This window comes from Fusarium proliferatum (genome assembly GCF_900067095.1).
Source record: "Fusarium proliferatum ET1 genome assembly, contig: FPRO_scaffold015, whole genome shotgun sequence".
Classification (NCBI taxonomy): Eukaryota; Fungi; Ascomycota; class Sordariomycetes; order Hypocreales; family Nectriaceae; genus Fusarium; species Fusarium proliferatum.
Genome location: NW_022194804.1, coordinates 344065 through 366840, shown reverse-complemented (window position 1 = coordinate 366840; position 22776 = coordinate 344065). Strand labels below are relative to the sequence as shown.

The following is a 22776-nucleotide window of genomic DNA, read 5'->3' as shown; positions in this document are numbered from 1 at the left end:
CAATGGTAATATAAAAAGAATCAAAATACGTTTAGTCTAAGCAGCTTCGAAGCCAGTGTTCCCATCACTCCCCCTCTTAGAACCGTAGCCGGAACCTCTCAGACTTTCAGAACAGCATGCTAGAAGACAGGCGCAGGGGCGGTTTTCGGTTGCTTGTCTTGGCCGTTGAGTAAGCCGTAATACCACGTGAGATCACGACCATCAAACTCTCGGGTGTCGAATCCGTTGCCGAGGAAATTGAATGGATTGCCCGACAGATAGTCAATGTCAAAGTCCTCGAACCTTGGCTTTTGCAACATGGTGAGGTAGTGGACTCTCGAGCCGGGCCAGCACAGGGGCTTCGTACCCTTCTGGCCGTTCTTGAACCAGGAGCTGCATGGGTCTGACCAAGCGGTACGCTTGAGGTAAAGGTCTGCGTGGCGAGTAAAGCTCTCGGCTACGGACTGCTTCACCCGTACGCTTCTGATGTCCTCAACCTGCACCTTCTCGAGGACCTGGATGATGTAGTTTGTGTATGCCTCGACCATGGGTACGACCGAACCGTGTCCAAGGGGTCCGTACGGCCCAATAAAGATGAAGTAGTTTGGCACGTTGGGGGTGGAGAGGCCGAGATAGCCAATTGTGTCGTCGTTGAAAGCGTCTTGCACATTTTTGCCGTCGACCATGACAGGAAATGTTGGACGAAAGCTCGTATCGAAGCCAGTCGCGCATATGACAACATCAACTTCATGCGCCACCCCCTCGGCGTCGATGAAGCCCGTTGGGGTGATCTCCTGGATCTCCTGGGTCAGAACAGTCGTATTTTCTAAACACAAAGCCTCGAGAAAGCCGTTTCCTGGAGTCGGGCGCCTACAGCCGACGCCAAAGTCTGAGGGAATGATCTTGTTCATCAGTTCAGGTTTAGCAGCTAACTTGCGTCGCATCTCCTGGATGGAGTATTCCCTCGAGTCGATGGCATCCTTAGATCCCTTGATGAGGAACTTGAACCTCACGTTGAGCTCCGACTCGATGGCTTTGCAGTACGACAGGTAGAAGTCCTCATCAGACCGGAACTTGTCCTTGGTCTCGTCAGAGTAGTGGAAGTTGGTTCCCTGCGGTCCGGCGTACGTGGGCGCGAACCCCGCCGTGATCCAGACGGAAGACCGTGCCACTACGTAGAGCTGATCCACGTCATTGATGATGGCGGGAATGACTTGAACGCCCGAACTGCCGATTCCGATCTGGAGCACGCGTTTCCCTTTGAGCTTGACCTTGTGGTCCCAGCGCGCAGTGTGAAGAGTAGGTCCCCGGAAAGAGTGTAGACCTTTTATGTTGGGCCATCTCCAGTTATTGAGCACGCCGCCGCCGTGGAGGAAGAAGTCGGCATGATCCTCAAAGGTGTCGTCGGGATTGTTGTTCCGCATAACGGTGATCTTCCACCGGCCCGTCTGGAGCCATTCTGCGCGGATGATTTTGTGGTTGAAGTGGCAGTATTTCACGACATTAGCTTTCTCAGCCACATCCTTGAAATACTGGTGTATCTCGGGAGAGCCAGAGTAGTACTGAGACCAGTCCGGTTTCCTTGCCCAGCTGTATTGGTAACATACACTAGGAATGTCGCACGCGCAGCCAGGGTATCTGTTCTCGAGCCAAGTCCCGCCAAGGTCACTGTTCTTCTCTACATTCGAGTTGCCAACAGGGCCGTGGTCAGCTGCTGCTAAGACTGTGTATGACAAGTAAAGGAAGGGTGGAATAACCGTACCATAAATGACTAGTGTGACGTCTTGCATGCGCCGCTCGAGTTGTCGAGCGAAATCGATGCCACTGCAGCCCATGCCCATGAAGATAATCTTCAACTTACGCCTTGTGCCCATTGGAGTCTCGCGAATCGAATATTCGGAGGTACTCATATCGCTTTTTGGCTGCAACTCCTCTTGCTGGACTAGGCTGCCATTCAGCACGCTGTCTTTGCCACTTATTTGGCCGCCGTCAACGGCATCTCCATGGAGATACTCAAGTTCCGCCATTCTGTGCACGTACGTAGGTACTCAAAGATGGATAGTCGTTCCGAAAGCCTACACATGGGTCGAATCTGGTCAAAACCCCAAACTCCGACAGAGTATATATTGTGAACTCACAGGGTACATCTTCTGTATAGAAAGCGTCTAGGGCGCCGAGATCCGACAGAAGGATTCGGCTTGCCCACACGGGTTGTCGTACGACTCGTTGCGACACCCACGGCGCCGAGGCCCCAGTGCCGATCACCGAGCTCAGGTTCGTGATGGCAACGTCAGCCTGTACATGACGAATTCATTCGTTATGGCAGGGGAAATGCGCGCCTATGGAGCCAACGGATGTTTAGAGTCCATGTGAAAGCGCCCGGAGGAAACGTGCTGGTGATTGCTTGGGGCCAACGTGCTCCCCACCGACTCTAAGTTGTCTCTGCTGATTTACGCTCTTAGGCATAAGTCTCGAGTGCAAAAGCACATCTGAATCCCACACGGACTCAACTCCGAGGAGTTCCCAAGCGCAGTTCAATTCAACTCAAATCGGCATCGCATCGTACAAGGCTGCCTACATTGCTACCATACCGCAGTAAGCGAATAATCCCCTCCCAAAGCAACAATGGCTCGAGCTATGGCTGTGATCCTTCGCCACCCGATCCGCTTCATTCACTTCAGCTACGCATTTGTCTGCCTTCTACTCGTGGTGTTTCTGAGGCGCATCCTGCTGCCACACTTTCCGTCTTATCAATCACTACGCATTCAGACTCACCGCGCATTCCTGTCCGCTGCAGCAACTACATTCCCAGATCTTCCGAGAAGGCTACCTGTCGGCAAACTGAACCCGGCACGAGCTAGGGTCATATTTGAGCAGCCGACTGCTTATGTGATTCCAGGGAGCCGTGAGCCAGCAGAGTTTCTCGAGACGAGACTTGCTGAGGACAAGCGAGGTGTCGTACTTTATGCTCATGGAGGAGGCTACGCACGCGGAGAAGCGAGGATGTACGTGGACTATATGGAAAGATGGATCAAGGTCGCAAATGAGGAAGGACTTGGGCTTGTCTTTGTGTCCGTCGAGTACCGTAGGTCATCTCAAGCCGCCATTACCTGGGATCGTTAACCTAACCCAGCGAAGCACTGTCTACTGAAAGCGCCCATCCTTCGCAAACACGAGCATTCTTACGTGCCTATGAGAAATTACTACAATCAGGCGTCCCACCTGGGAAAGTTGTATTCATGGGCGACTCGGCCGGAGGTGAGTGAGCATCGTCCACGAATCTTCAGGGTCATCTTTTTACTGAAACCCTCGCGCAGGTGGACTATCTATACTCTCTGGTATTGATTTGTTGCGGCTGGGCCTGCCCCAGCCAGCGGCGACAGTGTTAGTCTCTCCATGGATCGACATGGCTATGACCGCGTATGAGGGGGGAAATCTGGCGGTCGAGACTGACTACTTCATTATGGCCAATGAAGCGGTGGCCCGTCTCGCTAGGCTGTTCGCTGGTGACTTCGCTCTGGACTCCCCCGAAGTGAATCCTCTGTCGCGGCAGCCAGAGGAAATCCATGGCCTGAGTCCCCAACTGATACTTGCAGGGGCTGCCGAATTCGCCTTGTACGACTCCAAAGCATGGGCAAAGTTGTGTGAGGCAGCTGAAGTGCACCACCAGCTTCATATAGAATGGGGCCAACTTCATATATACGCCATGGGGTCAAGATGGGTAGATCCTATGATTCGCAAAGAAACAGACTTGAAAATCATTAGTTGGATTATAACGCACTTGAAATAAATCATGTCCTTAATTTATCATTATCAACGTGTGTTGTTGACATGGTGATAGTCATCATCTTATACATTCGATAGGTTACACTTCATATTAATGTGTGTCACCCTGCTGCTATATAGGCGTAATCGGAACATACATTATGCTTAGCGTTTACAGTTTCATGCAGGCCACAGGTTTAGGCCCAAAGATGTACAAGCGAACGCCTTGAAACATACTCGGCTGAGTCACTGAGAGTGTCCAATAGGGAGTAAGCCCGTGCCACTGGCCTTTTAGCCGATCTGATTTATTGCACACCATCCTGGCCATCGTTTTATTGCTTCCATCTTACGAGAAATGATTCTGACGTGCCTACAACTTGGAGCTCACAGAGCCCGGTGTTTGGTCAGAGGCTTGTTTGGCCAATAGTCTTCGCTTGACCTTGCCACTGGGTGTTTTTGGTATCTCAGCCAAGAAAACGACTCCGGCCGTCAGCCATTTGTGTCTCGACATGCGAGTCTGTATGTACTCCTGAACCTCCTTCTCTGTCAATGCCTGGCCCGGCGCCTTAACCACGAACGCCTTCGGATACTCTCCGTCATGCCTAAAGCGATATGTTAGTCCGGATGAGTGGTCCTGCTGAGCAATCTCAAGGCATGTTGCAAACTCAGGGATGTCCCCATGTTGTTAGGCAGGCTCAGATGCTTACCTTTTCTCGCCTATAACAGCCGCATCGATAATTTTGTGGTGTGTCAAAAGGGTTTGTTCAATCTCTGCCGGCGCTACTTGCAAGCCCTTCACTTTGATAAGTTCCTGTACATACCTCGTTAGCAACTACTAGATTAGGGAGGTCTTGGCGCCTTAGGCCACGTTACCTTCAACCGATCGATGATGTAAAAGCAGCCCCTCGAATCAACATAGCCAATGTCTCCGGTGCGAAACCACCTATTGTTTCCTTCGGTGACAATCGCAGCACTCGTCTCTTGAGGTCGGCGATAATACCCTTTCATAATATTGGGTCCAGAGATCCAAATCTCGCCAATCGTGTGCGGCAATTTTGCCCCGCCTTCGAATTCGTATTCTTCAACTGGCACGATCTTGGCCATCATGTTCGGGTTTAGCCAGCCGATTGACCGTCCGTCATCTATATCATCCGGAGCGAAGCCAGTAGCCGAGCATGTCGTTTCTGTGAGACCCCATCCCTGTTTCACCTGAACTTCTGGACGCAGATAGATTCGCTGGACAAGGCTGCCGATCTCTGGATTGAGCGGAGCTGACCCCGAAAGAACCGTCTCGATAGCCTTGAGGTTGAAACTGGCGGCCCTAGGATGCTTCGCAAGCGATACTAGGAGCGTTGGGACGCCTGTCAGGAAGGTGATGCGGTAGATATCCAGGAAGAGGAGGTACTTCTGAATGTCGTATTTGGGCATTATGAAAACCTTGCATCCGGTCACTGCAGCAGTGGTGCAGTAGTAGGCTTGTCCCTGGCAGCAATAGATGTCAGTGCTGTGCTTCCATGTAACCATATCAAACTCAAGCGACTTCTCAACGTACATAGGCATGAAACATGGGGAGAGGCGCCAACCAGCGCTCTCCAGAGAACCCAAGTCTTTCCTTTCTCTCGTGTCCGGACCTCGTTTCGGCCACCATGTTGCGCTTGAAGGCTACCTGTGCCGAGTTGGAAATTATGTTATAGTGCGAGATTTCCGCCCCCTTGGGCAGTCCAGTTGTGCTAGCCTTAGCCTCAGTATCGACGTGATTGATGATGATTGCGACCGCACTTACCCGCTCGAGTAATTTATTGCTGCCGATGCTGATTGAGCTTCCTCCTTGGAAGAAAAGGTCCTCCATTTCCACGACCTGGCGTGCTCTTCGGAAGCCCATACGTTGGTCCATGATCTCACAGGATATCGACCAGCATCTTGGAGGTCAGTGAATACTAGAACATTGGAGCGTGGAAGTCCGACTTCGTCTGCGGCCATGAGCGCTTTGTCTAGATAACCAGGGCCGGCAACAAGCAGCCGGGATTCCGAATCCGCGAGTTGGTAAGCCAATTCTAAAGCAAGCCATAGTCAGCGGGAATCAGCATCTCGAGAAAGCCTGTTCTTCACAATTGCCTACCTTCTACAGAACTACTTGGGGAGCAGCCGGTGATAACACAGCCCGAAGCGACTACGCCCCAGAAGACGATAGGGAAATATAGAGAGTTGCCCGAATACAGTAACACTTTGTCATTGTTCCTGAGTCCAAGGTCTTGCAAGCCTTTTGCCCATTGTTTCACCCATCCTTCTGCTTGTTCCAAGCTAAAGTTGAGAGCAGGATTCTCCGCGTCGAAATACTGGGGCTGAGAACGTGAATCTCGAGTCCCCGAGGAGAAGATGAAAGTCGCGAGGTCGACATTTGGGATCTCCAGTTCGAAAGGGGACATGTGTACCTGTTCCATGTTTGAAGTTTTTCTTTTTTTTTCTTTTCTTGCTTCGCCGTCTGCCTGAGATGAAAGATAGCACTGATACTCTATGTTATCGCAAACCTGTTCGCCCTCTGCTGTGCGTCACACTGGATGGATGGCCGCTCATTTCATGGTGTCTCTCCAACCCGAGCTTGGCACCCAGTTGGACTCCACACCGACCGACGACGCCGCCGAATGATCTCGGCACCGAGGTCTATGAAGCGCTAATTGGCTAAACTAAGCTTTCTCCCGTGACTGACAAGCAAGTGTGCGTGCACCGTGCACTAGCCACCCGGTACCTGAGCACCACTCACCCACTTTATCTATCGCTGCTGTTCTGTTTGTTTTGGAACAATGCCACACAGATCAATCTGTTGAACGGGAGAGGTACATGCTCAGGTTCTTGTTAGCGACATACAATTCAATTCAATCATGGTTCAATCAAGCCCGCGACGACCTGTTTTGGTGGGCAATGTATCTGGCTCGACGGGGGACAGACTTGATGGTAGAGTGTCCGTGGTTCCTGTCGTTGAAGCGCCGTCATTAACCATCTCGCAAAGGCTTAAGATCCATGCTCCAAGGACCGACCAAATTGGATGTGATAGTCGGAGACTGGTTATCCGAGGTATGTTCCACAAGGCAACCGCGCGTAGGGTAGGCGACTAACCTGACCATACTGGTTGGTTGCGTAGGCAAACCTGTCCTCCAGGTCTTTGCAACTCCACAGAGGCGAAGGTGAGGGATTTGAGCCTGGATTCCTCCATTCCCTGCGGATAGCAATTGATGATTACTTGACTTACGAGAACTCCAATCTGCGAATCGCTGTCAATGCCGGAGGTCTCAACCCAAAGGCTCTTGCTATCAAAGTACAGGAACTTCTATTTCAGAAGGGATCGAATAAGCAGGTAGCATACGTCACGGGAGATAACCTTTTGCCGGTTATAGACACTATAGACATCGATCCTCTATCGCGTTCTACTGGCGACTTCGCTACCTGGCGGGCCAAACACCCTGAAATCATCCAAGCCAACGCATACACAGGCTGCTGGGGGATAGTCAGCGCTTTCAGAGAAGGGGCAGATATCGTCATATGTGGTAGATGTACTGATGCCAGTACGGTGAGTCTCGACACCTCTCTAGAGCGCTGTGGTACAGGCACTCATATGCGATGTCAAGGTCATGGCAGCTGCCGCCTGGTGGCATGGCTGGGGAGTCAATGATTTTGACCTTCTAGCGGGGAGTCTAGCCGCAGGCCACCTGATAGAATGCGGATGCTACGCTGTAAGATCAGTCTTTGTCACACTCAAGATTCTTCTTCTCTTCTGACAAATGGACCAGACTGGTGGGAACTATGGCAACTTTGAGAGCCTCCAGCCCAATTACCATGATCTGTCCTATCCCATTGCTGAGATCAGCTCGAAGGGCTTGGCGACCATTCACAAGCAACCAGGACAGAACGGAGTGTGCGTCAAAACTTACAAGCCCCTCTCGCGGTGATTTTATGGTCAAGCTAAAACTAGAGTGTAGCGTCAACATTGATACCTTACGCGGTCAACTGCTCTACGAGATTCAGGGTCTTTACTATTACAATCCTGATGTTATCGCAGACATTACATGCATCGACATGGAGCAAATTGGCAAGGATAAAGTATTAGTCTCCGGTGTAAAAGGTACCGCTTCCTGCGACTTTGGGATAATTCTAGGCATCATTAACTGTTGGTACTAGGTCTACCGGCACCAGAGACTCTTAAGGTTGCCATCATGGCTTTGGGGGGATACCAAGCGGAATTCTCCTTGTACATCACTGGCCTCAAAACCAAGGAGAAAGCACGCAGCTTCGAGGAAATGGCCAGGAGAATAGTCGATACGTCCAAGTTTGAGGTGCTGGATTTCCAGCTCTACGGAACACCGAAAGAGAACCCGCGGAATCAGCTCGAGGCCACCGTTCAGCTGAGGGTTTTTGCCCAGTCCCGAGATGCCAAGAACCTTACTGCTGGTCGATTTCTAGGCCCAATGATGAGCAATCAATTGCAGGGTTATCCCGGGCTGACGGCCAACCTCGACTATAGGACGGCCGCACCAAAGCTCATCACCACATACTTCCCCGGCCTTTTTGATCGCAAAAGAATGGAGCAGGTTGTGCATTTTGTCAACCAGCCCGAAAGGACGATCCGCGTACATGATGACGACGTGATCATCACACCTCGGCTAGACTTACCCAAGCAGCTCAGCGCAGAGACTAAGGACCCTGTACCACTCGACCGGTTCGGACCAACGAGGAGGGTGGCGCTTGGCTCTCGGGTCTTTTCCCGCAGCGGCGATAAAGGAGCTAATGTGAATGTTGGGCTTTTCTTCCCTGCGGGAAAAGATATGAATCAGAAATACGACTGGCTGAGGTCTTTTCTGACCGTGCAAAACTTCCGCGGTAAGCAGGCCTCCATCCTCCTGAAATGCGGCAACTCTGGTGCTGACATATGCCTACAACAGCGATCCTTGCAGACGAAGTTTCTTCCAACGTCTTTATTGACAGGTGCGAGTTTCCTCAAATACAGGCCGTGAACTTTGTCATACACGGACATCTGGGATCTGGCGTGAGCAGCACCTCAAACATAGATGCCCTTGGTAAGGTATGTTTGATCGTATAATCTTATCCTTCTCCTTGGAACTGCATTCCGAAAAGTATGGCTAACCAGAAAAATTCAGAACTTGGCAGAATACATCAAGGCTCGCCATGTAGATCTACCGGAAGTCTTCTGTGAGGAATCAAGCCAACTGTAGATCCTGACCATTCGAGAATGCGCAATTGTAGGTAGTTAGTGAGGCTAAAAATTATAGTAAATCAGTTAAAGGCAAGCCTTTTCGTGTTGAGAATCTACGTGTCTCTTTGCAGCCAATCCACCGATCAGGGATGTTGAATGTTAGATTGGTTCTCGGGATACATGCCTAATTGCAAGGATTTTGTTCCAAATAGTACATTATTATCATTTCCTTTCATAGCTAAATGCGCATATTGCCACTGGCACCAAGGTTAAAATTCGTGTTTTGTCAATCTTTCTCCGAGCAACCGACGCCGAGACTACGCCGCGACGGCACCTCGGCAGACCTCGGTGCGGGGATTTTGGCCTCGGGCTGGATCCTGTTCCGTACAGAGAAGGCTTAATACTTAGTAGCGACCTCCATACGAACATACATAGCGAGGATTATTCCCACCGCCCCTCCGATTCCAAGCTTAGGTACTCACTGCACATACGGACACTTGACTATGGCTCGAAAGCCCCCCTTAGATGGCACGCGAGTGCTTGAGTTTGCGGGACTAGCACCAGGTAAGCAAATAATTGGGAGTCATGTAGTGACCCATAAATTCTTTCAAGCGCATTCAAGGCCTATCATTTCTTCTAATCAACTTTAGGGCCGTTTGCTGGCTTGCTTTGTAGCGATTGGGGTGCCACGGTGCTTAGAGTGGACAGACCAACATCTTCCAGCAGCGGCCTCAACTCCAAAGACCTTCTGACACGAAGAAAGAGCTCCATTATCGTTGACCTTAAAACTGCAGATGGCATTAGGACCATTAGAGACATCATCAAACATGTTGACGTCGTCATCGACCCCTTCAGGCCGGGAGTCTTGGAGAAGCTGGGCCTTGGACCTGCGGAATTAGCATCGCTCAACCCGCGGCTGATCTTAGCCCGAATGACAGGATTCCGAAGGGATGGCAAGTATCGCAACATGGCTGGCCATGATATCAATTACGTGGCCGTGTCGGGCGTTTTGTCTATGCTGGGCCCGTCAGATGGAGTGCCATCCCCTCCCATGAACCTGCTAGGAGACTTCGCCGGCGGCGGTCTGGTCTGTTTTCTCGGCATAGTTCTGGCCCTGTTGGAACGCACCACCTCGGGACGTGGCCAGGTCGTGGAGGCCAACATGGTGGATGGCAGTGCATTCATCGCCACATCTCCGAGGTTGAACATGAAGACGTCGCTGTGGAACCGAGATCGCGGCACGAATCTCCTGGATGGCGGCTGCCCTTACTACGCGGTGTACGAGACAAAGGATTCGAGATACATGGCAGTGTAAGACTATGGATGGCCCGCCCTATGTTGACTAATTGCTGAAGAGATTTCTTACAGAGGTGCTCTCGAGCCACAATTCTTCGCCATCCTCGTGCAGAAGCTGAAACCCTATGGGCTACAACATCCTCCAGACAGGGAGGATCGATCCTCGTGGCCTGAGTTACGAAACCAGTTGGCCAAGATCTTCAGATCCCAATCACGGGCACATTGGGAATCAATTTTCGATGAGACTGACGCTTGTGTCACTCCTGTTCTCACACAGCAGGAACTTGAGGCATCCCGATACGAGCAAAGACCTATTGTCAGGCTAGATACGTCTCCAGCGCTTCCCAACAATATCCCTGAACATGACGGATACAAATCCAGCCCTCTGAGGGCTGGGCATGGTGGAGTACAAGTTCTGTCGGAGTGGCTAGGGTGGAAGCTGGGGGTTGACTTTGATGACACCGACCGGGGAATAGTCGGGCACGCTACCAAGTCCGCCAAGCTATGAGAAGGAAGAGCGTATATGCATCCTCCGGATTCGAGTAGAGTAAATGAATCAAGGGTTCTATGTCTCAGTAAACCAGGACAAGACTCAGCATGGGTTTTACCTGAGGCTAGGCTAAGTTGACATGTGAGATGCTCATCAGAATACTCCCACTCATAACCGACCCCAGTCCGTCGAAGTAGTCGAAAACCGAGATATGTCATACCTAGGATAATACCGGCCTTGTCTGGTTACGCAGCGATGAAGACAGTTCCACGAATGCCTCGGGTGGTGCTGAAACCTTGCTATTGAGGCTTGCCAACCCAGCCACCATTTTGAGAGCACCTAATACTGCCAGACCGGGCTGGTTAGCCTCAGGGTGAACGTACGTTATCTCGCCATAACTTGACTGGACAAAGATCTGCTGTGCCATCGCCTCCAATGTCTATATGCATGTTAGAGCAGCCGTTCCACCAAATGGGATCTGATGCTAACTGACTTGCTATGCGAACATCAGTGGCTTTCAGGCCGTCAAAACTACCGATGACTTAACCGATGCTCGCGAACTGGAGAGGTTTTCCGCCTCGGTTGAGCGAGACCTATACAGCGTTCTCCTTGATACAGAAGAAGTCATCGGGCCGTCACTGTTCTAGCCAAACTATCAATGCGGTAGCTAACAGGATATTACTACGGTGCAATTACAAAATCTGCAAAGGCGTACCCTGATGTAATCACAATCAGCAATGCTTAAATTAAGGGGAAACTGGAAGTACTCACGATAACCCAAATCATAGTTCATATCAACATTGAACTGAACCGACTGGTCAAACTTCCCTCCTCCCAAGTTCTGGTGGAACCAATAGGTGTTCTTGTCCTTTGTATTATGATAGATACGTATCTAATCATCAAGAGAAGCAGCCCGTTACGCATTTAGGTAACACTTAACAATATTCGGGAAGAAAATATACCAAGGGATCGCTTCGGTGATGGACTTTGGATCACTCCCCTTAACAATCTTGGCACTCTCAATAACACCCTTCGAAGTACTCTTGTGAGCGTAGTTGCCATCGCCATTACCACTACCCATCTGAGATTGACCAGGTAAATCAGTGTTACCAGCGAGTTTCTTTCACTGATTGCTCGATCCGACAGCTGCATCATCGATATTATCAACCGTTGCAGGCGACTGGATCTGGTCTTCTATCTTGCTTATGGCACCTCTGGCTCACTAAATATGCTGCACGGTTCGTAATTCATCAGATTGAAACATAACATCTATAATTCTAGACTTTATGGGCTGCTACAAAGTGGGAGGCCGTAAGTATCATGTGAAAAGTGACGAGAAACAACTAGATAAAGCATTCTACAAGATTTAGTTTCCTTCAGTCTGTCTCCACTCATATTTCAAGATTAACTCACAGATGACCTACGAAAACTGTCATATGATTCGACAACCCAACAAGGCTGTGTCAGAAAAGGGAGCATAGCAACATGCGCCGCATATTCAACCGCCGTTCCTGAGTTCTCTTATACCGGGAATAAAAATGTGGTATTGTATGTCCCTGAGCTGTATCTCTTACCCTCCTTGATTGATCGCCCTCTGATCGACATGTCGCCCACCAAGTGTTCCGTTCGGCACTCATATCCACGAACTCAGTCTCACATAACCCAGACAGTTAATCTTAGCTAAGTCGGTGGAGGCGCTCGTGGTCGGTCAGTTGGGCCCTAGTCTACCTCTGATGCACATCAAAGGGGCAGAGAACACCCATTTTAGTCATAAGAACAATACAGAGTATGTCCCATCACCCTCTCAGGAGGCACAGTGTTAATTTCCTACAGCCAGTAGTACAAAACTTATCTGAGTAACTATATTTTCCGTCCTCTAACGAAATCTGCTTCCTCTTCTTCCTGATTCCTGACGAACTAGTCAGGGAATATAGCTGTTGACTTTGATATCCGTCATGTCCTGCATCTCGACTCCAACTCCACAAATAACAAGCAGAAATATACAGAAATATAATCTCAGTGCCTCACGAATCCACCTCCACGTTCCTATTGATTTTCGGCTCTTTATCCCCTCCCTCATCAATGAACATCTCTCGAAGCCTTTTCTTCGAAATCTGAGGGAAGTAATACACTCTCGTCCGTGGCCCCCTCGTCAACTTCTCAATCTGCCCCGCGATCGTACCAAATTCCTCACGCCTATGTCCCGCATGAACGTCAGAGCTCATATGCTCCTGCCACAGCGGATCATCTCGTCTAATACAAGTCCCGAGATCTTTCCACGATGTCATGACGATATAGTTCGCGCATGAGCTCTGTGACCGGATGACGTTGACGGCGTAGTCAGTTGAACAACCGCCGCAGGACCATATGCGTCCTTGGAGGGCGCTGTCTAGCCTGGCTCTTGCTTGGCAAGTCAACCAGCAGTCTCCCTTGTGGGTCCATAGACACTCTCGTAGTTGTTCGCCTGGAAGGTCAAACTCTTTTAGATTTGAGTGACGGAATGACCACTGTCCTTCGTGCCATTTGAACTCCTTCTCAGGCTGAGTGATGAACGGATACAAATCAATCCATTTAGCATGTCCACAGATTGTGCCAAGTTCGGAGCTCCACTCAAGAACCCGGTGTAGGGTTTCAGTACCCTCAATGACCTTATTCGACTCACGACCTGCGATTCGTCCGGGGAATAGTATCCTCTGTGACTTGAGGAGCAAGTGTCTCTGGCTGGAGAAATGCAGAGTCTGCTGTAGCCGTACAATAAGTTCATCTTCATTGTTGACGAAGGGCGACACGTACTGTACACTCGGTTCGCCTAGAAACAGAGAGGCAGGGTTAAAATGGTGGGATCTCGATATAGCTGCCATTACATCGAAATGAACCTCAGTCGAAAGGTGAGGCGAAATAGACGATTTCTGCATATACTGAGCACCATTCCTGATACAAGACCGCCGGCCTTCCTTTTCAGTAAATGTTTCACGACTCTTCCGAGGTTCGTGAAACTTCCGGCAGATCTCGCAAAGGATTTCAGAAGGCCACATGTTGCTTCGCTCAAGCCGTTGTACAAGCATCCAACTATCGAATCCGTTGAGCTTTGTGGTGTTGCCGAAGAGGCCATGAAGCCAACTTGATGTGAAAGCCAGGCTTGCGCGGTCAACCGGTTCGAGAAGAGTGACGATCTCGGTCAGAAGCTCTGTAGGAAGGCTTTGGAGGGTTATCTGAGGCGATTGCTTTGTTTTAGGCATGATGATCATATCATCAACACCGAGGGGTATCTTTGTAGAGCGAACTCTGCTCTGGCTGCTTTTTGGGGCATCATCGCTCCGGACCAGGTGTGATATCGGCATCTGACTCTCAGGGGCAGACTTTTCATGTGACCTGCAGACAATCAACCTTTTCAGCTTGCCGAGAAGTGTCATTATGGCTATTCAGTCGATCCAACGAGGACACGGTGAAGGAAGTTAGTGTGGGGGGGACTCAGCACGTACGTACATCTTAGTCTATGGTCTCTTATATGAAAGAAAAAAGTCAAGTTACGTAAAGGAAAAAATGTGATAGGTGCATTGCAAAAGCCAAAAGCCAACCGAGCTTTAGCGCAAAGGCTCAGGGCAAAACGCCCAATCCCCAACGTTGAAGCTTATTTGTTCACAAAAGTATATATCCCCATGACAGCTTTACCGGAAGTGCAGCAATCTACCAGTGGCTCTGATTCGGTGTATATATTTAGCTTAAAGCCAGGACTAGACAGCATGAGCTGCATTATTGCACTCCTGACCTCATCCAAACTCACAAGTAAAATGGTGTCCAGAAATGAGATCACAAGGCCAGTTTCTACTTGTTGATAGATAATTTCTTCGAATACTCCATCTTAGTCATCACACAGCCAAGCCTACTCCCATGCGTCTTCCTCATCGTCATCCTGACGCACTGCACCTTGTTCCTCCTTCTCAGTCTGGTCTTCATACCGTACCTCGAAAGTCCCATCGCCCAAGTCATCGTCAAACATCGTCAAAGATTCGGACGTTGTACGAGCACCTCCTCGAAATTTCCCGGGTGCGTTTTTCTTCTCTGTCAACTGCAGTGATTTAGCTTGAGTTTCACGGTACAGATTGGTGACTTACTCCACGAATGGGAACCCATGTGAATCTGATGCCATGGAAGAAGACAACATGGCCTTGGTCGTTCTGTACCAGTTAGCCGGATAACAGATAAGAAGTGACATAAGAGCTTACATCGTCACTCTGGGTGCTTATCCATCCTTCTGCACTTCCGCCGTGCAAGTAGCTTCCCTTTGGAGCCACTTCGCCAAACTCAAGAGCCGTTGTGCTGAACCCAACATCAACACTCTTGTCTTTGGAGTTCCAGCAATTGACCGATGCATTCTCTGCTGTCCATGTGGAAGTGATAATCCACAAGCCGTTATCTCTGACCTCAGGGTACGATTTTACTATGTTTTTCGCGTTCTGTTTCATCCACTGAAGAAGAGGCTCTTTATGATAATACCGCTCATGAACAACAGGGCCACTGGTAAGAAGAACAGCTCCGTGATTCTTATCTGCCTGGAATCGAAAGCAGGCGGAAACATCAAAGGGTAGTGTCGCTGCTGCCAGCATAGGTATTGCCCCAAGGCCAACGCTGAGATCGATGGCGCGACCTCTTGTCTCGTTGCCCAGTTTTGGTCCCCATATTTGTTTCTGGGACGGTGCCCGCTGTAATGTTGTGCCGTCGATAGATGACAGCCCTGATGGTAAGCCTGACGATGATGTGAGATTTCCGATGGGATTCCAGGCCCCAGTCGAGTCAAAATATCCGATGAAACCGGGCTGGAACTGACTCGAGGGAATTGGGAGATACAGTGCTGTACCGAAAGGATGCGCCCGCATGAGCTCGGCATACTTGAGATCTAAAGCCTTGCCCATTATTTCTAACGGTTTGGAAGATTTTGTTGCATGATAGAGGGGTAGTAGGTCTGTTCTTATCTTAGGTCAATTGACCACGCAGGCAGCACAAATACCTCGTATCTCATGGCCCGATTTAGCCGATGTGGCGCTAATAGTGTGCCAATATTTTATGCGCGCAATGTTACACTGCGCTTCAGCTTCTGATACTGTACCCTATCAGCTGGATGCATCCATTCGGTAAGCGATGGAAGAATAAACCCGCCAACTTGCAGTTGAAAAGCCCGCAAATCATCCTAGCATCGTCCCGATCTTTTTGTCTCCTGGGGCCAATGTTTCAAATCTCTTGCATACATTAGCATGAAAACCCCGCATCAGAGTCCGGTGATCGATAATGTGTCTGTCTTGTTTCTGTCCCTAGTGCTTGCGCATGTCGTCTTTCCCCTCTTCTCTTGTCACTAAATGAGTGTACAAGTGCCGGCTTCTCACAACATTCAATATGGCATCAGATCTCACTAGTCAACTAGAACATGCAGCAACATTGATTGCATCTCAAAAGCAAGATGAAGAGCTCATTCCGGACGGCCAGTTTTGCCGCAATAAAGATTTTCTGAAGGCCGTGGATCCGGAAACATGCAAGTACATCTATGCTGTCATGCTTTCAGATCGCTCCGAGAGAGCAAAGCGATTCTCCATGGCAAGTGAGGAAGTCTTAATGACGAGAGGTGTCGGCAACAATACGTCTGGCCTGAAGGATGCCGCTCTCTTGGGCGCCCTGGCTGTTTTCAACGTTCTCAAAAGCGAACCTATGAGAGGGGTCGTCGTCAGCATGTTTGGGAGAGTTCTGCGGAGACAATGGGAGGTTGCAACTCCGGACGATGAGCCTGAGGCTCTGGATCGGGCAGTGGAATATCTCAGAAAGGCTGTTGAGTTTGGACCGAGGGATCATTCCAACCGAGCATTGCATCTGGACGACCTCGGCGATATTCTGACACAAAGGTACAAGGTCACCCACGAAGAGGTCGATTTTGAGGATGCGAATGCGGCTTTCCATGAAGCGTTGGCGATGTCTTTTCCAGGGAAACCGATCTTCTATCTTGGCTTAGCAAAGCTGCAGCAAGAAAGAGCCTTGTTTCAGGAAGAAGACAAGGAAAGATTACTTCGTGAGAGTATGGCTACTCTCCAGCTTGCCGAAGACTCAGTTCCAAGTCAGTTCGACTCGACGCCTTTCAGATACACCATTGCAGATATCCATCGTGCTCGCGCAGCGTGTTTTGTTCACTTATACGACCTGAACCAGGATATCGAGAACCTTAGGAAGGCAAAGGCGTCTCTCAACAGAGGACTTGCAGTCTCAGAAGAAAAGCGTCCGAAAGACCGATTCAACTGTCTCATCAACTTGGCATCGTTACAGCAGAAGCTAAATGAGGAAGAGAACACACGAGACCCTTCTACTGAGATTGGCTATTTGAGGCAAGCCCTTCGGGTTCATCCAAACTCCACAGAGGCACTGGGGGAGTTGGCGAATGCACTGGGTGAAAGGGCTGAACAGAATGACCACCCGGAAACGCAAGTCGAAGCAGACAAGCTTATCGAGCGGATGAATGAGCTACAGATTATTGATCCATCACCAAAAACACCGGCACGACTGATCAGAGACGCAGGTGCTCATGAAGAACAATTCAGCAAAACCGGGCTGTTCTCAGAAATTGACCGGGCTGTTAAGTGCTTACAAGACGCCCTCGACCACCCAGACTTACAAGGTCATCAACAGATCAACTGCTATCAACAACTCGCCGTAGCACTTCTCCTCAGATTCGAAGCCAATGGTGATAAAGAAGATCTCCGGAACGCATGTCAAGCAAATCTTGATGTTTTGCCTTTTCTCAACAACCTCGATGACCCTATGAAAGCTCGATGTTTGAGAGCTTCAGGGAGGGCGGCTTTTGTGTCGGCTCAGATTCCGGGACAAGAGCAGTTCATTAATGGTGCTTTGACGGCACTGATTGCAGCGAAGGGACTGACATCTCAGGCGGATGCCTTTTATCTTACTGTTACGAATGATATCGGCAACGCTTACGTTGTCAAATGTCAATGCACCGGCGACTTCAAGTATCTTTCGCAGGCAGCTGAAGCATATCAGGACGGTCTCAATGCCTCGAAGGAGCAGGGGTCTACAAGCGGCGCTATGGATACCATGTTGACTCATGGCTTGGGGAACACGGCTATGTATCAGTTCAAATTCTCTGGAAGGCTGGAAGATATCAACACAGCTATCAATGCCTTTGAAAGTTGTCTGGACTCAACTGGGCCTACCGAAGTTCGGGCCGGCTCCCGGACGAGAAGTCTCAGCCATGCTCTTCAGCTCAGGTACGACGATACCAAGGACGTTAGAGATGTCATCAGAGCTGGTCAGATCGTGGAAGAAGTCCTGGGCAGGCATTTGAACCTTCCCCCGGTCGAAATCTCGGCTTTGCATAACATGCTCGGAACAGCGTATCTTCGTCAATATCACCGAGAGGAAGATCTGAGCTTTCTTGCTCAAGCTGAGACGAACTTTAATAAAGCTCTCTCTTGTGGATGCATGGACAAGTTTTACTTGTTCTCAGCGCGGGTGAACTTGACGCGTACGTTGCAGTACAGAGCAAGGCAGACACTTAGTCTACGAGATCTTCGGGATGCGCTCGTGAACTTCCAAGAGTGCATCACGCTGGGCGGTATGGACGACATTAACCGTGGAGGACTTCTCATCAATCAAGCAGAACTACTCATCGCAATCTGGAACGTCAGTCCCGCTCCGTTGAGTGATCTCGCTGCGAATGCATACCTGATAATGATGGCTCAATTCTCATCGGCACCTGGCATCGCTCGTCATGCGCTCGCGTGGACGAAGGTCTATGCCTCCATGTTTGCGCATGTGGTGGCAAAGGATCCGACAGCTGCAAGGAACTACATACGAGAGGCAGCTGAGGACCTCCCCTTTGCGGTATATGCTTGTACCACTCGGGCTGACCAGTTACGTCAAGCAAAGAAATTCCAGGCCGTACCGACACTTGCTCTCTGTTTTTCGCTTGCCGCTGGAGATTCCGTGGTTGAGGCGCTACAGTTATACGAGAGAAGTCGATGTGTCTTGTGGGAGGAGATCCTCAACAAGGGCGTTGATTCTGGGCTAGGTCAGTTGAAGGAGCAGTTTCCAGATCTGGCAACTCGTTTCACTGAAGCGAGGTTGTCTGAGAAGGTCAAGGGTCAGCGAGCGGCTAGATTCGACCTTGATAAGAAGTTTCTCCAGAGTCAGACGGCTTTCAATGAGTCAACTTCGTTTCAGGAGCTGATAGCCGAGATCCGAGCAAAAGATGGGTTCCAGGATTTTCTGAGGCTTCCACGCGAGGACTCACACTTTTATGAACTTGCTGAGTCTGGCCCCATCGTCATAGTCGAAACAGAACCTCTGAGTGGTGGCTACGCTCTCATCATAACCACCACTGACATCCGGAAGATGTCACTTCCCAAATTCACTGTTGATGATATCAGGGAGCATAAAAAGCTCTTTCGTGAAGCCATTGATATGTCGAGTGACGGAGATGGTCAAGGCGGGGATCTTCTCCATTATCTACTTACGTGGCTCTGGGACGTTGTAGCAGAACCCATTCTACTCAGTCTGGGGTATGATGGGGCTCCCAAAGATGTAAATTTGCCGAGGGTATGGTGGTTGACGACAAGCAGCATTAATGCTTGGCCCATTCATGCGGCTGGAGATCATCGAAGGGCAGGAGAAACGGGAGAGCGCTGCACGGTGCTGGATCGATGCGTTCCATCGTATATAAATACCCTTCGAGGTTTGTCATTTGTGAGACATCGTGAGAAAGAGGTCATGCAATATGGCGGACATCAGAAAGCGATGCTGGTCAAGATGGAGACAACAGACCACCTTGCGCCGCTTCAATATGCCTCAAGCGAGATCGAAGCTATTGACACCATTCTCACTCGCGGAGGATACGAGGCCGTAATCCATGACCGTCCAGTCCGAAAGGAGGCCCTCGTGGGTCTATTGAACTCGCAGGTCGCACACTTCGCCTGCCACGGGGAAGTCGACAACTTAAATCCAGCACGTAGCGGACTTCTCCTACGCGACTGGTACACCCAAGATGCAAATGGCGGCATCACAAGAGGAAACGTCCTCGACGTTCAAAGCATGATGTCAGCGCCAAAAAAGCTGAACTGCTCTCTCATCTATGTATCCGCCTGTGAAACAGCCATCACGGGTGATCCAATGCTTCCCGAGGAATCGATCCATCTTGCGGCTGGGTTCCAAATGGCGGGTGTACCCTGTGTAGTGGCTAGTCTGTGGAAGGCAGAAGATGAGACTTGTGGTCTTGTCTCCAAGGTGTTTTATGCGGATTTACTGAAAGGAGGGATGGGTGTCACGGGGGATCGGTCCGCGAGGGCGTTGAGACAAGCTGTTCTGGAACAGCGGCAAGCTGGTGTTGATCCGAGATTTTGGGCGACTTGGGTTCATTATGGTCCTTGAAAGATAATTCAATTAGAGTCTGATTGGTATCTGATGCATCAGCTGCCAGGTTTACCAGCTCAAAGTAACACCCTCAAAAGCATATTTCGGGTAGCATGTCAACTACCTACATCACGGTCCAAGGTACGCCGAAACCTTATCATATGATCGATGTGTTAACATGGGCATACCCTAGTTTGATCTAATCTTTTATTATTTTTCATCACACTTTATGCGAATAGATGGACACGTTCCTTCTTCATTGTCGGCGGCTCATGGTGATCAGTAACTATCATCATCTCGAAAAGCATCAGGCTAGCAGGCAAGATTCAATCAACGCCACTCAAGCAGAGTTTGGAGAGGCCGGATAGTTTGTACTTCACGTGCCTAGGGCTTGAAAGTCTGCCCATGCTACGCGTCCCTCATCAGGCCTAACTTTTATTCTAATAGTCACTACACATTTGTTACTTGTGTCATTCTCCTCCCCTTACACGAACAGCAATGGTTCGCTCATCGAGACAGCCACCTATCATGGAAAATGGTGTACCACAGGTGCAATCATCAACTTTCGCCTCTCGACAGCGCCAAAAACAGCTTCCGACCACAGGAGTCCCAGCTCCTGCTGCACCTCCTCGTCCTCCGTCACCAACTGCGACATCGGTTATAGCCACGATTCCCGCCATAATGCCACTTACAGTCTTGTTACTACTCCTACCTTTCCTACTCTTACTCTTACTCTTGATCTATCTCATGTCTCAACTCCTCCTCTTCATGCTGCTGTACCTCCTGCTATGGATGCAGCTCCAGCTTCGACTCGATCGCCGTTCGCTATGGTCCCTCAATATTATCTGATCGAGGGCGCAGAAAAAATATGTTCCTCCTTATTTGGAGGAGGTGCCCCTAATACTGAACTAGGTTTAGGGGACTTTGCTCTAAGTTCTTATTTCTTTATACTAGAGCTGTCTAGACGTCGCATCGCAGTCTGAGCCCTGCCTCCTGTTTTCTGCGCTCTGGCCTTTTTTTAATCAACATGAATAAAACGCAACAGTCACGTGGCACGGCACGTGCTTTGGCACCTGATCAGGAATAAAAAGATGATAGGGACTCTAGATATTGGATTAATATTATTTAATGCATACACTCGACCAACGCTTCACGACATCGCCAGGCCCAACGCATTGTCCGGATCCCTCACCCGCCGACTCGCGTCCCGCCTGCCCCACCAGCCACTGCTCAAGCCACCTTACCCCAGACCAAGCCCCATCGCCATCTCCCCCGACTTCACCAAGTGTGAACACTGCCCTTTACCAACCCTGCTCCCTGGAAAGTTCGCAAGCTGCGGTGCTTGCCAGCCTGAACCAGCTTGTTCAAGTGTGCCAGAGTGGGCAGGCCACTCAAGCCAGTATCCTCCTTGAGCTTGAGAAGATGAATGGGTTTTGTGAGGGAATCTCTCGGGATTGGCCGAAGTTTCAAAGGATTTCACGGCGACTACCGAAGGAACCGTGGTTTCACTATACCCCGTACAGGGTGTACAATTGACTAAAACCTGTGAAACGTCTCAGATCAACTCATCTCTTCATGTCTAATCTCATACTCGCTATCCAGATAACACCAATACAGTCATGCCCATCAACTCACAAACTCCATCTCGCTCCCATGCAGAAATATGTACAAACATTTATATACATCTCATCTCATCTCATCTCATAATCGCAAATCTACTTGCGGTAAGTGGTCCAAGCACTGTGCATGCGGGTCTTCTGACCAGGGGTAAACTCCTCGTAGCAAACACTACAATTAACCATTAGTAATTGTATCAATCAACGTTTCGGGAATAACTTACTCGTCGGAGTAATCCATAAAGTTGTGGATGGGGTCATCACCAGCCTGGTTAGGGCAGCTATCCCGTCGAGCAGGGCATCCACTGGTTTGGCTAGCCTGAGCAGGGGTATCGCTAACCAGATCTCCACCAGTGCAGCCATCCTGGAAAGTATGGAAGAGGTTGAACCAATGACCGACCTCGTGAACAGCAGTTCCACCGAGGTTATAAGGAGCCATTGAACCTCCGGGGACGGTCTCAGCGACAATGACGCAACCGTCGCGGATGAAGGTTGAAGATCCAGTTGAGACATTAGGCTCAGGGAAGAAGCAGTATCCAAGAGCATCAAGGCCATCAAGCTTGGCAACGTCAGTGAAGTACAAGTTGAGAGTCTTGTAATCACCCTGACGAAGCTGTCTCTTCATCGCAACCTCGCCATTTCCAGCAGCCCAGTTAGAGTTGGTGGTGAAAGTGGTATCGATGAGGTTGAAGGTAACATCATGAGGACCGTAAGCATCGTTCAAGGCCTTGAGCTGGGCTTGGAGCTTAGCCTTGGTGATGTACTTTGAGGAGGATGAAGACACAACGTGGAAGTAGGTGTCGACGGTGATGGAGGTCGCGGCGACTTTGGAGACGGACTCGATCTTCTTCAGGTTCTGAGCGTGCTGAACTTGCTCGGGGGTAGGGTCGGCGATGGCACAGCGAGGAGGAATGGCGCGGCCGGCCAGACCGGCCAGAGCGTTGCCGAAGAAGAGAGCGAGAGCGAGCTTGGAAACCATTGTTGCGATGGTGAGTTGTGAAGAGATAGACGAAGATGAGGAT

The 22776-nt window shown here is 50.0% G+C and overlaps 10 protein-coding genes across 10 annotated transcripts; 5 read left to right on the top strand and 5 right to left on the bottom strand.

The window, feature by feature from the left end:
* Nucleotides 1–119: 119 nt before the first annotated feature.
* On the bottom strand, nucleotides 120–2006 carry FPRO_12410 (monooxygenase family protein; the record flags this gene model as incomplete). Its single annotated transcript, XM_031224204.1, has 1 exon — nucleotides 120–2006. One exon carries the CDS (start codon nucleotides 2004–2006, stop codon nucleotides 120–122), a length of 1887 nt encoding a protein of 628 aa, XP_031089486.1.
* A 598-nt stretch (nucleotides 2007–2604) lies between these two features.
* Nucleotides 2605–3769, top strand: FPRO_12409 (uncharacterized protein; the record flags this gene model as incomplete). Its single annotated transcript, XM_031224202.1, has 3 exons — nucleotides 2605–3064; nucleotides 3118–3237; nucleotides 3297–3769. The coding sequence occupies 3 exons, from the start codon at nucleotides 2605–2607 to the stop codon at nucleotides 3767–3769; spliced, it is 1053 nt and encodes a 350-aa protein (XP_031089485.1).
* A 345-nt stretch (nucleotides 3770–4114) lies between these two features.
* FPRO_12408 (uncharacterized protein) lies at nucleotides 4115–6185 on the bottom strand (the record flags this gene model as incomplete). Its single annotated transcript, XM_031224201.1, has 6 exons — nucleotides 4115–4346; nucleotides 4452–4555; nucleotides 4618–5226; nucleotides 5297–5474; nucleotides 5528–5798; nucleotides 5864–6185. The coding sequence occupies 6 exons, from the start codon at nucleotides 6183–6185 to the stop codon at nucleotides 4115–4117; spliced, it is 1716 nt and encodes a 571-aa protein (XP_031089484.1).
* Nucleotides 6186–6623: 438 nt separating this feature from the next.
* Nucleotides 6624–8969, top strand: FPRO_12407 (uncharacterized protein; the record flags this gene model as incomplete). Its single annotated transcript, XM_031224200.1, has 9 exons — nucleotides 6624–6696; nucleotides 6752–6816; nucleotides 6884–7309; nucleotides 7368–7472; nucleotides 7530–7654; nucleotides 7719–7861; nucleotides 7918–8616; nucleotides 8679–8818; nucleotides 8895–8969. The coding sequence occupies 9 exons, from the start codon at nucleotides 6624–6626 to the stop codon at nucleotides 8967–8969; spliced, it is 1851 nt and encodes a 616-aa protein (XP_031089483.1).
* Nucleotides 8970–9453: 484 nt separating this feature from the next.
* Nucleotides 9454–10754, top strand: FPRO_12406 (putative alpha-methylacyl-coa racemase; the record flags this gene model as incomplete). The annotated part of the gene is made up of 3 exons (XM_031224199.1): nucleotides 9454–9514; nucleotides 9601–10261; nucleotides 10319–10754. 3 exons carry the CDS (start codon nucleotides 9454–9456, stop codon nucleotides 10752–10754), a joined length of 1158 nt encoding a protein of 385 aa, XP_031089482.1.
* A 2006-nt stretch (nucleotides 10755–12760) lies between these two features.
* On the bottom strand, nucleotides 12761–13975 carry FPRO_12405 (uncharacterized protein; the record flags this gene model as incomplete). Its single annotated transcript, XM_031224198.1, has 1 exon — nucleotides 12761–13975. One exon carries the CDS (start codon nucleotides 13973–13975, stop codon nucleotides 12761–12763), a length of 1215 nt encoding a protein of 404 aa, XP_031089481.1.
* A 644-nt stretch (nucleotides 13976–14619) lies between these two features.
* FPRO_12404 (uncharacterized protein) lies at nucleotides 14620–15649 on the bottom strand (the record flags this gene model as incomplete). Its single annotated transcript, XM_031224197.1, has 3 exons — nucleotides 14620–14805; nucleotides 14852–14914; nucleotides 14963–15649. The coding sequence occupies 3 exons, from the start codon at nucleotides 15647–15649 to the stop codon at nucleotides 14620–14622; spliced, it is 936 nt and encodes a 311-aa protein (XP_031089480.1).
* Nucleotides 15650–16127: 478 nt separating this feature from the next.
* FPRO_12403 (uncharacterized protein) lies at nucleotides 16128–20156 on the top strand (the record flags this gene model as incomplete). The annotated part of the gene is made up of 1 exon (XM_031224196.1): nucleotides 16128–20156. The coding sequence occupies one exon, from the start codon at nucleotides 16128–16130 to the stop codon at nucleotides 20154–20156; it is 4029 nt and encodes a 1342-aa protein (XP_031089479.1).
* Nucleotides 20157–20636: 480 nt separating this feature from the next.
* On the top strand, nucleotides 20637–21121 carry FPRO_12402 (uncharacterized protein; the record flags this gene model as incomplete). The annotated part of the gene is made up of 2 exons (XM_031224195.1): nucleotides 20637–20676; nucleotides 20718–21121. The coding sequence occupies 2 exons, from the start codon at nucleotides 20637–20639 to the stop codon at nucleotides 21119–21121; spliced, it is 444 nt and encodes a 147-aa protein (XP_031089478.1).
* Nucleotides 21122–21853: 732 nt separating this feature from the next.
* On the bottom strand, nucleotides 21854–22733 carry FPRO_12401 (putative metalloprotease MEP1; the record flags this gene model as incomplete). Its single annotated transcript, XM_031224194.1, has 2 exons — nucleotides 21854–21926; nucleotides 21979–22733. The coding sequence occupies 2 exons, from the start codon at nucleotides 22731–22733 to the stop codon at nucleotides 21854–21856; spliced, it is 828 nt and encodes a 275-aa protein (XP_031089477.1).
* Nucleotides 22734–22776: the final 43 nt, after the last annotated feature.